The sequence below is a fragment of the Pseudophryne corroboree genome, chromosome 3 (genome assembly GCF_028390025.1).
Source record: "Pseudophryne corroboree isolate aPseCor3 chromosome 3, aPseCor3.hap2, whole genome shotgun sequence".
NCBI classification, from domain to species: domain Eukaryota; kingdom Metazoa; phylum Chordata; class Amphibia; order Anura; family Myobatrachidae; genus Pseudophryne; species Pseudophryne corroboree.
The window spans coordinates 530211939-530227295 of NC_086446.1; the positions used below are offsets into that span (position 1 = coordinate 530211939).

The 15357-nt window shown below is 48.4% G+C and overlaps 1 protein-coding gene across 1 annotated transcript in view; it reads right to left on the bottom strand.

The window, feature by feature from the left end:
* Positions 1–15067, bottom strand: part of LOC135056233 (uncharacterized) — a 50864-nt gene extending 35797 nt beyond the window's left edge. Inside the window, exon 1 of the mRNA XM_063961145.1 lies at positions 14919–15067. Coding sequence (XP_063817215.1) covers positions 14919–14969 — 51 coding nt within the window. The 5' untranslated portion in view covers positions 14970–15067. The remainder of the gene's footprint in view (positions 1–14918) is intronic.
* Between the last annotated feature and the right edge of the window lie 290 nt (positions 15068–15357).

Consider the following 15357-nt stretch of genomic DNA (forward strand, 5'->3'; position numbering starts at 1 on the left):
GTGCTTGACTGAAGAAAACCGGAGCCTCCACTGTAAGTATCCGGCAAGCAGGGTGCAGGAGTATACAGCACCGCTGGGGGAGGTGATGGAGCTGCAGCAGGAGATGTCTGATTGACATCTAAGACTCACAGTGTCTCTGCTGCAGCCCTTGAAGTATTCATTTTTCACTTAAAAAAGCTCTTCTGAGAGCTGCTGGAGCAGCCCCCTTGTTGTATGCCTGCACTGCTTGGCACCAACTACAAAACTGAGCTCCTGTGCACGGAGGCGGGGTTATAGAGGAGGCGGCGCTATGCATTCTGGGAAGAAGGTCAAAGCTTTTAGCCTGTTGGTGCCACGGATCAAGATCCTACTCTACACCCCAATGTCATTCCCTGTGGAGCCCAGTGTACCCCGCAGCAGAAACTGTATGTTACACTCTGTTAAGGAGGAGAAAGGAACAGCAGAAAAAGGGTAGAGAAAAGCTGAGAAATTAATATGAAAATAAAGAAGCACAAATGACAGTATAAAATGGTAGTGTGTGCAAGTGGTAGTGTGTGCAACACATGTTAGCGAAAGTTAATGCAAATAGCATTAGTATATCCTGTAGCTAAAAAACCCCAATATATAATGTGTTATAGTATTTAGTCAATTATGGTCCTAATATCACTATGAGGGTCATTCCGAGTTGTTCGCTCGTTATTTTTTTTTTCGCAACGGAGCGATTAGTCGCTACTGCGCATGTGCAATGTCCGCAGTGCGACTGCGCCAAGTAAATTTGCTATGTAGTTAGGAATTTTACTCACGGTTTTTTCTTCGTTCTGGTGATCGTAATGTGATTGACAGAAAGTGGGTGTTTCTGGGCGGAAACAGGCCGTTTTTTGGGTGTGTGCGAAAAAACGCTACCGTTTCTGGGAAAAACGCGGGAGTGGCTGAAGAAACAGAGGAGTGTCTGGGCGAATGCTGGGTGTGTTTGTGACGTCAAACCAGGAACGACAAGCACTGAACTGATCGCAGATGCCGAGTAAGGTTGAAGCTACTCAGAAACTGCTAAGAGGTGTGTAATCGCAATTTTGAGAATCTTTCATTCGCAATTTTACTATGCTAAGATTCACTCCTAGTAGGCGGCGGCTTAGCGTGTGCAAAGCTGCTAAAAGCAGCTTGCGAGCGAACAACTCGGAATGAGGGCCTATGTTATTTCTCACTAGTCAGAGGTAATTGCAGAATTAAGTGTTCTTCCATTGGAGCAAACATTCTCATGCAAGATTAGGATTCTTAGTAGTTTGAACAGGAGGGTACAGCCCTGTTTACCACTGCAGTCATATGGCATAGAAATACTTTCTGTTTGCCTGCCTATGTCCTCCACCAGTACGTGAATGTCTTGAATTATTTCCCTGTGCTTTCCAGAACTAAAGTGAAAGTATCGAATAATAGGATTTTAATTACCTACCGGTAAATCCTTTTCTCATCATCCGTAGAGGATACTGGGGTCCACATTAGTACCATGGGGTATAGACGGGTCCACTAGGAGCCTTGGGCACTTTAAGAAATCAATAGTGTGCACTGGCTCCTCCCTCTATGCCCCTCCTACCAGACTCAGTCTAGAAACTGTGCCAGAGTAGACGGACATATCCTGAGGAAGGATATAACAGAACAGTGGTGAGATTTGTACCAGCACACACAAAACAAGAGGAAAGCCATGCTAACCAAACTTGAACAGGAACAGCAACAGCTGAACCCACAACATTACTTAAAGTAACAGTGCAGGAAACACGAAGCACTGGGCGGGTGCCCAGTATCCTCTAGAGAAAAGGATTTACCGGTAGGTAATTAAAATCCTATTTTCTCTTACGTCCTAGAGGATACTGCGGTCCACATTAGTACCATGGGGATGTACCAAAGCTCCCAAACTGGGTGGGAGAGTGCTGAGGTTCCTGCAGAACTGATTGACCAAACTGTAGGTCCTCAGAGGCCAAAGTATCGAACTTGTAGAACTTAGCAAACGTGTTCGAACCCGACCAAGTAGCTGCTCGGCAGGGCTGTAAAGCCGAGACACCACAGGCAGCCGCCCAGGAAGAACCCACCAACCTAGTAGAGTGGGCCTGTATTTTAGGAACCGGAAATCCTGCCGTAGAATAAGCCTGCTGGATAGTAAGTCTGATCCAGCAAGCAATAGACTGCTTTGAAGCAGGACACCCAATTTTCTTGGGATCATAGAAAACAGTGAGTCTGATTTTCTGTGACGAGCTGTCCGCTTCACATAGATCTTCAAAGCCCTCACAACATCCAAGGACTTTGAGGTAGCAGAGGTGTCAGTAAGCACCGGAACCACAATAGGTTGGTTGATATAAAACGCAGACACCACCTTAGGAAGAAATTGCTGACGAGCTCTGAGTTCAGCTCTATCTACATGAAAAATGGAATATGGGCTTTTGTGAGACAACGCTCCCAGTTCCGACACACGCCTTGCTGAAGCTAAGGCCAACAGTGTAACGTTCTTCCACATAAGGAACGTTACGTCAACCTCCTGTTAAGGTACAAACCAGTCCAATTGTAGAAACTGCAACACCACGTTAAGATCCCAAGGTGCCGTGGGAGGCACAAAGGGTGGTTGGATGTGCAGAACACCCTTCAAGAGCATTTGAACCTCAGGGAGGGAAGCCAATTGTTTCTGGAAGAAAATGGACAAGGCCGAAATCTGGACTTTCAAGGAGCCCAAACATGGGCCCACATCCACACCTGACTGTACAAAAAGGAGAAAACGTCCCAGTTGAAATTCCACTGCAGGAAATTTCCTGTTTTCATACCACAAGACATATTTTTTCCAAATACGGTGGTAATGTTTAGACGTTACCGCTTTCCTAGCTTGGATCAGGGTTGCAATAACCTTGTTCGGAATGCCTTTCCGGGTTAAAATCTGACATTCAACTTCCATGCCGTCAAACGTAGCCACGGTAAGTCTTGATAGACGAACGGCCCCTGTTGCAGAAGATCCTCTCGCAGAGGCAGAGGCCATGGGTCCTCCAGAAGCAACTCCAGTAGATCCGCATATCAGGCACTTCTCGGCCAATCTGGAGCAATGAGAATTTCTTGAACTTTTTCCCTTTTTATTCTTTTGAGAATTCTTGGGATCAGTGGAAGAGGTGGGAACACGTAAACCATCTGGTAAAACCACGGAGCCACCAGAGCGTCCACCGCCACTGCTTGTGGGTCCCTCGACCTGGAACAATAGCATTTTAGCTTCTTGTTGTGACGAGAGGCCATCATGTCTATCTGTGGAATTCCCCACCGACTTGTCAAGGACTTGAACACCTGCGGGTGAAGGCCCCACTATCCTGGGTGGAGGTCGTGTCTGCTGAGGCAGTCTGCTTTCCAGTTGTCTACTCCCAGAATGAAGATTGTCGACAGCACCACCGCGTGTCTTTCAGCCCAGAGGAGAATCTTTGTTACCTCTGACATTGCAGCTCTGCTCTTCGTTCTGCCCTATCGGTTTATGTACGTTACTGCCGTCACATTGTCCAACTGAATTTGAATGGCTTGATCTTGAAGAAGATGCAATGCTTGTAGAAGGGCGTTGTAGATAGCCCTTAGTTCCAGAATGTTGGTTGGAAGAATGGCTTACTGACTTGACTATTTTCCTTGGAACAGTTCCCCTTGGGTGACTGCTCCCCAACCTCTGAGGCTTGCGTCCGTAGTTAGCAGCATCCTATTTCGAATCCCGAACCGTCGACCCTCGGTCAAGTGGGAAGTCTGGAGCCACCACAGAGGAGAAATCCTGGCTTTTGGTGACAGACGTATCCTCTGGTGCATGTGAAGATGCGATCCGGACCATTTGTCCAACAGATCCAGCTGGAATAGCCTGGCATGAAACCTTCTGTACTGCAGAGCCTCGTAAGAGGCTACCATCTTCCCCAGAAGGCGAATGCACAGATGCACAGATATCCGGGTTGGTTTTAGGACATCGCGCACCATTGACTGGATTACCAATGCCTTTTCCAACGGAAGGAACACCTTTTGTTCCTCCATATCCAGGATCATTCCTAGGAATGGAAGCCTCCGTGTTGGTTCCAGGTGGCATTTTGACAGGTTCAGAATCCACCCGTGATCCTGGAGAAGTCTGGTTGAAAGGGCAATGCTGTCCAACAACCTATCCCTGGAAGGCGCTTTTATCAGCATGTCGTCCAGGTATGGTATGATGTTCACTCCCTGTTTGCGGAAGAGAAACATCATCCCTGCCATCACCTTGGTGGAAACCCTTGGTGCCGTGGAGAGGCCAAATGGCAGGGCCTGAAACTGGTAGTGACAGTCCTGCAGTGCAAACCTTAGATATGCCTGATGAGGCAGCCAAATCGGAATGTGAAGGTACGCATCCTTGATGTCGAGAGACACCAGGAATTCCCCTTTCTCCAGACTCGAGATCACAGCTCTCAGAGACTCCATCTTGAATTTGAACACCCGTAAGTACGGGTTCAGTGATGTGAGGTTTAAAATGGGCCTTACCGAACCATCCAGTTTTGGTACCACAAATAGGCTGGAATAAAATCCTTTGTATTGTAGGTGAATTGGAACTGGAACAATGACCTGGGCCTGTACCAGTTGCTGAATTGCTGCCTGTAAGGTCAAACTTGCTTCTGGAGAAGCTGGTAAGCCTTATTTGAAGAATCTGAGAGGTGGGAGCTCCTGAAACTCCATCTGTAACCCTGTCTGATAAGATCTTTGACCCAGGGATCATGGCATGATGTTGCCCAAATGTGACTGAAATAACGCAACCTGGCTCCCACCTGCCTGTCTTCCAGGCAGTGTGCACCACCGTCATGCTGAGGGCTTTGAGTAAGCAGACCCGAAGACCTGTTCCTGAGAACCTGCAGCAGCGGGTATTCTGGGTTTACCTCTATTCCCTTCGAAGGTTGTAGAAGAACCCTTGGAATTGCCTTTAAATTTGCTGTCCGAAAGGACTGCAGAGTTGGAGCAGAGTAGGTTTTCCTAGCTGGTGTTGCTGTGGAAGGAAGGTATGTAGACTTACCCGCCGTAGCCTTGGATATCCACGTATCCAGTTCATCTCCAAACAGAGCCTCACCCATGAATAGTAGACTTTCCATGCCTTACCTGCAGTACGCAGTCCACTGGCGTAATCACAAGCCCCTGCGTGCTGACACTGCCATGTCAGAGGTGCGTGCGTTGAGTAGACCAATTTCTTTGATGGCCTCCACCATAAAGTTAGCAGAAACCTGAATATGCTGCAGGAGTAAAACAATATTGTCCCTGGTTAAAGAATGTAAACTGTCAATTAGATTAGCTGACCATTTAGCAATGGCCCTAGTTATCCATGCACAAGCAATAGTGGGTCTCTGGGCCACCCCAGTCGATGTGTATAAAGACTTGAGAGTGGTCTCAATCTTGCGGTCAGCAGCGTCTTATAAGGACGCAGCCCCGGGAACCGGTAAGACTATCTTACGCAACAACCTGGACACAGATACATCCACAATCGGCTGGTTTTTACATTTCTTCCTATCCTCTGCAGAAAAAGGGAAAGGAAGACATCAATCTCTTAGGGATATGAAACTTTTTATCAGGGTTTACCCACATTTCTTCAAAAGGGGCATTTAATTTCTTTGAAGCGGGAAAGGTAGCCGAGGATTTCTTTTTAGTATTAAAATAAGATTCCTCTTCAACCTCATCTGTCTTGTCAGGAATATGTAGGACAGTTCTGATAGCCTCAATGAGGGCCTGTATTCCCTGTGACGGGACGGCATCCCCCACACTCGTATCTACTTCACCCTCCTCAGGATCTGATGTATCAGGATCCGTATCACCCTGCATGATTTGGGCCAGAGAACGTTTTTGTGGGCAAATGGCGAGAGCTTGGGGTGCAGGCATGGGAGCTAAATCTCTATGTATCAGGTCCTCCACAGACTGCCGCAAGAATTGTTTCCTTTTCATAATTAGCCAGCTTAGTTGAAATATTTGAAATCATCCCTTTAATGGAAGCCAACACTGGACTGGGAGTGAACACTATCCTGAGTACAGGGTAGTGAGTCCCCAGGGGATGAGAGACATTCAGCTGTACCAGAAACACAGTCCCTGGATATGATTGTAAAGGGACACCCACACACACACAAAATATGTGAAAACACAGTATATGTAGGCAGGGTCTTAGAGAGACACAGAATTCAGAGCCAGCCACACAGCGTCCCTTTAGCAGTAGTAAAAACTAAGCTGGGTCGCAATAATTAAGCACCGGAGTAGTGCTTATAATATTAACACTGCTCACCCCCCCCTCCCTAAGTCTCCCTGGTACCGCTGAGGAGACTTGGGGTCCTGTTAGAGGAGCTGCACCTGCTTGTCTGAGTTGCAGAGGGAAATGGCGCTGGAGAGCTGCTGGATCTGCTCAGTGGGAAGCCCCGCCCCTTGTAATGGCGCGCAGCTTCCCGCAATATTTTATACTGACCCTGAGGTAAATTTTATCTAACTAAGTGTAGAAACGCTTGTTAGCAGTGTTTGGCCAGTGTTGGTATCTTGGGTGGCCCAGCGCACCCCTCACAGCGGGACCCGCCACAGCATGTGCCATTCTGGGCCTCCCTGGAGCACAGCCTGCATTCAGAGCTGCACTCCTACCATATTGCCGCCATTCCCGTCGGCGTCCTGGTTAGCTGTACTCACCACTTTTCAATCTTCAGGCTCTGTTAGGGGTGGCTACGTGCTGCAGGAGGGTACGCTGCACCATGGTGTGGCATGCAAATAACTCTCTTAGGAGCTCAGTGTCCTGTCAGCAGAGAAACGGGACCATTAACTCTCAGGAAGTTGGGCCGTTCTCCCCCCTATGTCACACGAAGCAGTCAGGCTGTTGCCTAAACAGCCCTGACTGAAAATAACAAGCATTGAAAATAAAAGTAGAAAACTCTTCAGGAGCTCTCCAAAGCGTGACCGACTCCTGCGGGCACATTTTCTAAACTGAGTCTGGTAGGAGGGGCATAGAGGGAGGAGCCAGTGCACTCCTATTGGACCCGTCTACACTCCATGGTACTAATGTGGACCCCAGTATCCTCTAGGATGTAAGAGAAATATTATTGTTGGAGAGGAGTACGATCTTACACACTCCTTTTCAATGCTGCAGGGCAGGGCCGTAATCAGGAGAGACTGCCGTGACTCTAGTCCCTGGCCCAGACCCTCAGAAAGAGATGGGGCCCGTCTGCTGTCTGCTCCTACAGCAGGATCCAGTTATACCACCAGCCACGGCCACTGGCTCCTACTGCCGGCTGCTGTCCTCAGGGCTGCCAAGAGAAATCCTGGACCCCGGTACAACAACTTCCTGGGCCCTCCTGTCCCCACTGGAGGGGGTGTGACCACAGCATGTTGAGGTCATGGCCACTCCTGTCCTCTTAGGGGCATGGCACTCACAGGAGCATGGCATGCCTCCCAGCCAGGGCAGTAGAGAGCCTTGCTGGGCCCAGGTACTTTTCAGGGGGCATGGCCTAATCAAAGGGGGCGTGGACCTGGACCCCCACTGGGCCCCTCTATTAGACCTGGGCCAAGGTAATTTGTACCTTCTCCCCCCTCTCTCTGCGCCACTGGCTGTCCTAGGCCTGCTGCCTGCTTTGGTCCTACCACCAACCCCACCACTGGCTCCTACTACCCACTGCTGCCATCAATGACAATGAACAATTACGTTTTTGGTATTTTCCATGCTTCCCATTGCGTGATGACATGGCGTCATGCTCCGCTGCTGTAAGAGAGAGGAGCTGCACTGCATAAGGAGCAGCCAGAAGAAGGCAAGTGTAAGTGTTGTATCATGAGGAGACTTGCTGTGCAAGACTGGAGAGACATAAGGGGGCTGGCTGGGGCTGTATGCACAGTGCAGGGCTGGAGAGACAGAAGGGGGTTGGCTGGGGCTGTACACACAGGACCTAATTCAGAGTTAATCACAGCAGCAAATTTGTTAGCAGTTGGGCAAAACCATGGGGGTCATTCCGAGTTGATCGCTCGCTAGCAGTTTTTAGCAGCCGTGCAAACGCTATGCCGCCGCCCAGTGGGAGTGTATTTTAGCTTAGCAGAAGTGCGAACGGTTGTATCGCAGAGCGACTACAAAAATTTTTTGGGTAGTTTCAGAGTAGCTCAAAACCTTCAGACTATTCAGTTCCGGATTTAAAATCACAAACCTGCCCAGCGTTCGCCCAGCCACGCCTGCGTTTTTCCGCACACTCCCTGAAAATGGTCAGTTGCCACCCAGAAATGCCCACTACATGTCAATCACTCTGCGGCAAGCAGTGCCACTGAAATGCATCGCTAGACACTGTGCAAAACTACATAGTTCGTTGTGCCCGTACTTCGCGTGTGCGCATTGCACCGCATACACATGCACAGAACTGCCATTTTTTAGCCTGATCGCTGCGCTGCGAACAAATGCAGCTAGCGATCAACTCGGAATGACCCCCCATGTGCACTGCAGGGGGGGGGGGGGGCAGATATAACATGTGCAGAGAGAGTTAGATTTAGGTTGGGTGTGTTCAAACTGAAATCTAAATTGCAGTGTAAAAATAAAGCAGCCAGTATTTACCCTGCACAGAAACAAAATAACCCACCCAAATCTAACTCTCTCTGCACATGTTATATCTGTCTCACCTGCAGTGCACATGGGGTGTCATTGCGAGATGATCGTAGCTGTGCTAAATTTAGCACAGTTACGATCATTCACACAGACATGCGGGGGGGACTGCCCAGCACAGGGCTATCCCGCCTCGCATTTCAGTGCCGCCCCCCGCAGAAGTGCAAAGGCATCGCACAGCGGCGATGCCTTTGCACTTCAAGAGTAGCTCCCGACCAGCACAGCTTTAGTGTGCTGGCCGGGAGCTACTCATCGCTCCCCGGCCCACTGCGGCTGCGTGTGACATCACGCAGCCTCTGCGGCCCGCCCCACGTTCGGTCTGGCCACGCCTGTACCACGAAATGGCGGCCAAATGCCACCGTTCCGCCCCCTCCCTGCCCAGTGACCGTCTCTGCCTGTCAATCAGGCAAAGGCGATCGTAGCGGCCCGACGGCCATCGGCAGTTCTGACCCGATCGCACCGCTGCGATAAACTGCAGTGTGCGATCAGGTCAGAATGACCCCCATGGTTTTGCCCAACTACTAACAAATTTGCTGCTGCAATCAACTCTGAATTACCCCCACAGTGCAAGACTGGAGAGACAGAAGGAGGCTGGCTGGGGCTGTATGCACAGTGCAGGGCTGGAGAGACAGTAGGGGGCTGGCTGGGAATGTACACACAGTGCAAGACTGGAGAGACAGAATGAGGCTGGCAGGGGCTGTATGCACAGTGCAGGGCTGGAGAGACAGAAGGGGGCTGGCTGGGGCTGTATGCACAGTGCAGGACTGGAGAGACAGAAGGGGGCTTGATGGGGCTGTATGCACAGTGCAGGGCTGGAGAGACAGAAGGGGGCTGGCTGGGGCTGTATGCACAGTGCAGGACTGGAGAGACAGAAGGGGGCTGGATGGGGCTGTATGCACAGTGCAGGGCTGGAGAGACAGAAGGGGGCTGGCTGGGGCTGTATGCACAGTGCTGGGCTGGAGAGACAGAAGGGGGCTGGCTGGGGCTGTAAGCACAGTGCAGGACTGGAGAGACAGAAGGGGGCTGGATGGGGCTGTATGCACAGTGCAGGGCTGGAGAGACAGAAGGGGGCTGTGCAGGACTGGAGAGACAGAAGGGGGCTGGCTGGGGCGGTATGCACAGTGCAGGGCTGGAGAAACAGAAGTGGCTGCCCAACTACTAACAAATTTGCTGCTGCAATCAACTCTGAATTACCCCCACAGTGCAAGACTGGAGAGACAGAAGGAGGCTGGCTGGGGCTGTATGCACAGTGCAGGGCTGGAGAGACAGAAGGGGGCTGGCTGCGGCTGTATGCACAGTGCAGGACTGGAGAGACAGAAGGGGGCTGGATGGGGCTGTATGCACAGTGCAGGGCTGGAGAGACAGAAGGGTGCAGGCTGGGGCTGTATGCACAGTGTTGGGCTGGAGAGACAGAAGGGGGCTGGCTGGGGCTGTATGCACAGTGCAGGACTGGAGAGACAGAAGGGGGCTGGATGGGGCTGTATGCACAGTGCAGGGCTGGAGAGACAGAAGGGGGGCTGTGCAGGACTGGAGAGACAGAAGGGGGCTGGCTGGGGCTGTATGCACAGTGCAGAGCTGGAGAGACAGAAGGGGGCTGTCAGGGGCTGTATGCACATTGCAGGACTGGAGAGACAGAAGGGGGCTGGATGGGGCTGTATGCACAGTGCAGGGCTGGAAAGACAGAAGGGGGCTGTATGGGGCTGTATGCACAGTGCAGGGCTGGAGAGACAGAAGGGGGCTGGCTGGGGCAGTATGCACAGTGCAGGGCTGGAGAGACAAGGGGGCTGGCTGGGGCTGTATGCACAGTGCAGGACTGGAGAGACAGAAGGGGGCTGTATGGGGCTGTATGCACAGTGCAGGGCTGGAGAGACAGAAGGGGACTGGCTGGGGCTGTATGCACAGTGCTGGGCTGGAGAGACAGAAGGGGGCTGGCTGGGGCTGTATGCACAGTGCAGGACTGGAGAGACAGAAGGGGGCTGGATGGGGCTGTATGCACAGTGCAGGGCTGGAGAGACAGAAGGGGACAGTAGTTCAACCTACTACAACTACATAAGGAATTATCTTAAAATGATGCTCTGTTTAGCTTTATTAATATACAGTATTCACAGTGTGGGCACATTGGTCCATACTTTATTACACTTTTATATATTTGAACATTTTCATTACTATACATTAGTGCTATAAATATGAGTTACAGGGATGTGGGGTGGGTGGGGGTGGGGAATGGTTTGTAAGTCCCGCGTCCTGCGATGTCTGATGGCAGCCCTGCTCTGGGGACATGTCCAGCATTACCAGATATGCTGGACTGCCCCCGGACACTAGTCTGCCTGCACAGTGTGCACTGCCGGCTCCTACTCCTGTGACAGGAGCTGAATGCTGCACATAATGTTACAGAGCAGCACCTGGCTCCCTGACACTGGGGGGGGAGTCAGCATTTTGGTATCACCCCTCAAAGGATGACACTCAGGTTGGGCCCGCACCCCCCAGTATTGCTACTGCACTTTGCAAAGATGGCCAATGGAAGAGGCACTGTGCATGCCTAACCCATGCAGCACCTAGCTCCTCATAGGTGTGAGTACCTGTTACCACTGTTACTACTATTACTGCTGTTCCACATTAAACCTTAAGCCTGGTTAAGGATCACTATGTGGCTTAAACGCTATTTCACAATTGAGCTGGTGCCTATTAACCTACTAGGTTTTACACCAATAGGACATATCACCAATTATCATGTATTACAGGCCTGCAGGTTTGTTTCCTCTCAACACCCCTCACCCCCCTTTATCTTACTACTGTACTGTATTCTTGTCTTACCCAGTATTATACCAAGCCCTTCCTCTCTCTCTCTCTTCCTCCCTTTCTATCTCTCTTTACTACTATTCCCCCATGATCATCTCTGCCACCCTTTTGCTCCATCTATCTTCAACCTGCCCCCCCCCCCCCCCCCACACACACACACACACCTGTGTTCCTTTCCTCCCTTTTCTATCTTTGTTAGTCCTTTTTCTCTATCCTTCTCTTTGTAATTGGGGATTGGATGGTGATTGAAGTGCCGTAAGTGGAGAGAGGGGACCCGATGGTGCTACAAGTGGGGGGAGAGGCTCAACAGGCGTGGGGGTGGCATGAGTGTTGGTTGGGAGTGTGGTGCTGCTGGTGGGGACTGGCCTCAAGTGGTGGGTGATACTGGCTCTAGGTACTCAGTGGACTCAGTGCAGGCAGTACTGGCTGTGTCTGTGATTGGTGGTGGGAATGCATTGTATGTTTATCTAGCAGTCACTGAGAGCTCTAAGGGGGGTAGAATTTAGGCCTCTTATAGTATAGATTTACTTTGTACAGCAATGCAAAATGGTCTCCACTCGCATCTACTGCTCTAGCGAATCTACAGAGACAATGCAGAGAGGCCAAGATACAAGACGCAAGGTAAGTAGCCTTCAGTCTATAACATTTTAATGTTTATAAGTGTCTCTGGCTCGTCAATGTTGTGGAAGTGCAAAGTACTAGGGGCATAACATGTGTGGAAGATGATGGGACGATCAGGATAAAAGAATCACATATATTTCAAGACAACGCTGCCAAAAATGTTAAATAATACAAGGTCCAGTCACATTATTATGATCACCAGCTGATTGCCATAGTAACCACTGCATACAGCATGGACAGCCACTAGACAGGCTGGGAGTGACTCAATAAGGTGCAGGTACCTCAATAACATTAATTTCCAGTAATTTTCAGTCAATTTTGAACACCTCACAGCTTTTGATATTGTTTTCATCATTATTGGGCAAAGGCTGAAGAGACATGGTTGGTTACTAAGCAACAGAGCAGTGGCAGAAACAGAGCAGTGGCACAGAGCAGTAGCACATCTATGAAACATTGCCACACAGCAGTGGCAGAAATGAATGTTGGTGCAATATGGAATTGTCCTTGTGACCTTTCTTCCACCCTTATGTTGGATATTAAAAAGGACAAGCCCACTTTAACAAACCAAGCACTTCAGCGACAGGGACTGACACTTTTGTGGCTGAAGTGATTGCTTTGTTTGGGCCTCCACAAGACAATGAGGGCCTTTGTTTGGGCATCCGGTCACTAATGAGGAGGTTGATGATGAGTGTGTTAATTACATTATAATCTTGTAAAATAAATTTCATGAACTCGCCACAAATGACGTAACACAGAGGAGGTGTCTAGATGGCTAACGAGCATACCTCTACTAACTTTGGCCTCACAAATGGAGCAGATGTCTTCACAGACATTGTCAGGATTTGGGTAAAAATAATCCCACACTCAAGTTGTGGCTTTTTTGATCTTATGCCCAGGCATAACAGTGGCTTTCATTTTATCATGGGCAAAACTACAGCGGCTGGTGGCTGACTTACACAAACAACATTATCAACACCCTCAGTGTCAGACAGTAGTAGTACACACATATGCCCCTCATCCTGTTGCAAATTTCTATTATGCCCTCGTCACCATCTTTACTTGTACTGCTCTCCACATGTGCAGATGGTGAAGTAATGGTGGAAGGAGTTAAAAGAGGCTTCTATATGTGGGCAGTGTGAGAAATGTCAGACTCACACATACCTAACGTAAACACCACTAAACCTTCCTTAGGAACATTTGACGGTTCTGAACGCACAGTTTGTTCTACTGCCTGAGTGGTTTTAATTTTTTTGACAGCTCTTCTAGAGACTGAGTGGAAAGTTCTTGCATTGTCATGAGAGGCAGAAGAAGATGCCTCACTTACAGTTGCAGAACCACCACTCAGAAATAAAGGCCAAGGCATGAGCTTTGTGGTGAATGGCATGTTGCCAATTTTATGTTTTTCTGCAACAAACCTTCCCTTTATAAAAGGTGTCTTTTTCTTTAACACTCTATATTGTTTTTTTTTTTTGTTTTACATGCCCTGACTTGGACCCGCAATGCCAATGAGCATCAGCTTTAGTAGATGACATTCCTGAACTAGCATCGTCATCATGACTGGTGGCAGCAGCTGCTGCACTAGTATTTGGTTGCTTTTCTCTGCGCATATAACAGGACAAATAGATGCACATGAACAAAGCGCACTTGAGTAAAGCGCACCAACCAACCAGTACAAAAACAATAGATACATATTTGTTATTTTTCTATTTTAAAACTTGCATCTCAGTTCGAACTGTGTGGATCACATGGCTTATAGATGCATGTGAACAAAGTGCACTTGAGTAAAGCGAACCAACCAACCAATACAAAAACAATAGATATATTATATATATATAATTTTTCTATTTTTAAGCTTGCAGCTCGGTTTGAACTGCATGGGTCACAGGACTTATAGATGCATGGTAACAAAGTGCACTTGAGTAAAGCACAACCAATACAGCAGCGCAACACACAGCAGCGTGCAATCTGCCCATATATACACAGTCACTATACTGCACAGCCACAATTAGTCTAGAGTCTCTGGATGGACACAGCCAGCCAAAACAGCAGAGTATAGCGCAGTGTGCCCCAATACAGTCACTATACTGCACATCCACTTAGAGAAGTTTGGAGTCTGGACACGGCACAGCCAAAACCGCAGAGTATAGCGCAGCGTACCCCTATATACACTGTCACTAAACTGCACAGCCACTTAGTGAAGTCTGGAGTCTGGACACAGGACAGCCAAAACAGCAGAGTGTAATATAACAAACAGCAGCATGCATTGAGTCCTGCCATGGTGCCTCATATGAAATCCAAGTCTCGTGAGAATCCGACGCTGGGAAGATGACGTTCGGCCTCGACTTGGGTGGACTGGGATTACCAATGTTTGAAGCGGCTCGGATTCCAAGCAGTTTGAACTGCTCATCTCTAATCAATATATACAGGAAATTGGACAGAACACAAAACAAGGACAGAACATATAAACAATCTCGATTGAAAAGTCAATGAGCACAACTACAAGTGATCTGTATATTTTCTGATTTTCTGTGACCTGTAATATTACAGAGGAGGCAGATACAGCATTGTACTGTGGCTATTATGTTCTGTACACACACAGGTGCAGTACGGTAATCCGATAAAATAAAGCAGGAAGTAGGTGTGAGACAGAATGGGTTATATTGTTATCCGGAAATAAAATAATTTGCATATAAGTAGGGCACAGATGTCATGGTAAACATATTAGGATTGTTAGAAGTTATTTTCTGGTACTATCAAGTGTTAATCACAGTAACATCCTTAAGTATGTTTGCTTCTCTCCCCCTGTAAAATCTCTGTCCAAAGATCATTCTAGCTAGTAGTTAGTTACATGGTTAACTGTGAATCTTACTACACAGAGTATACATAGATTATTATAACACTAATATAAGACTATTCCTACCTCTTCCTTACTGGCTTCGACACAACACCCACAGCATAGGAAACAAGACATGATCACACAGAGTTAGCTGCATGGAAAATGACACTTTGATTAAAAAAAGTGAAACAGCCAGAGATTGAGCAAGATCACAAGACTGCAAATTAAGAGAGCTGAGATCTGGTGACGTGACATGTGCCTGGTGACAGTAAGAGTAGTTGAACCAGTTTCCTGGTTGTTTATGTCTCAAGTACTACAGTATACTGTATGGTGAAAGGTAGCCGGTGAAACAAGACAATCATTTTCTTTCCTTTATACCTAGAAATCAGTGATCATGGGGGGCTCTGACATTCTAGGTCTATTTTCTACACAATAACAAGTTTGTTAAATTATTTTATTTATTTTTCTTTCTGTAAATGAAAATTATGTCAAGTATAAGTAAAGTAAAACAATTAAAAACTTG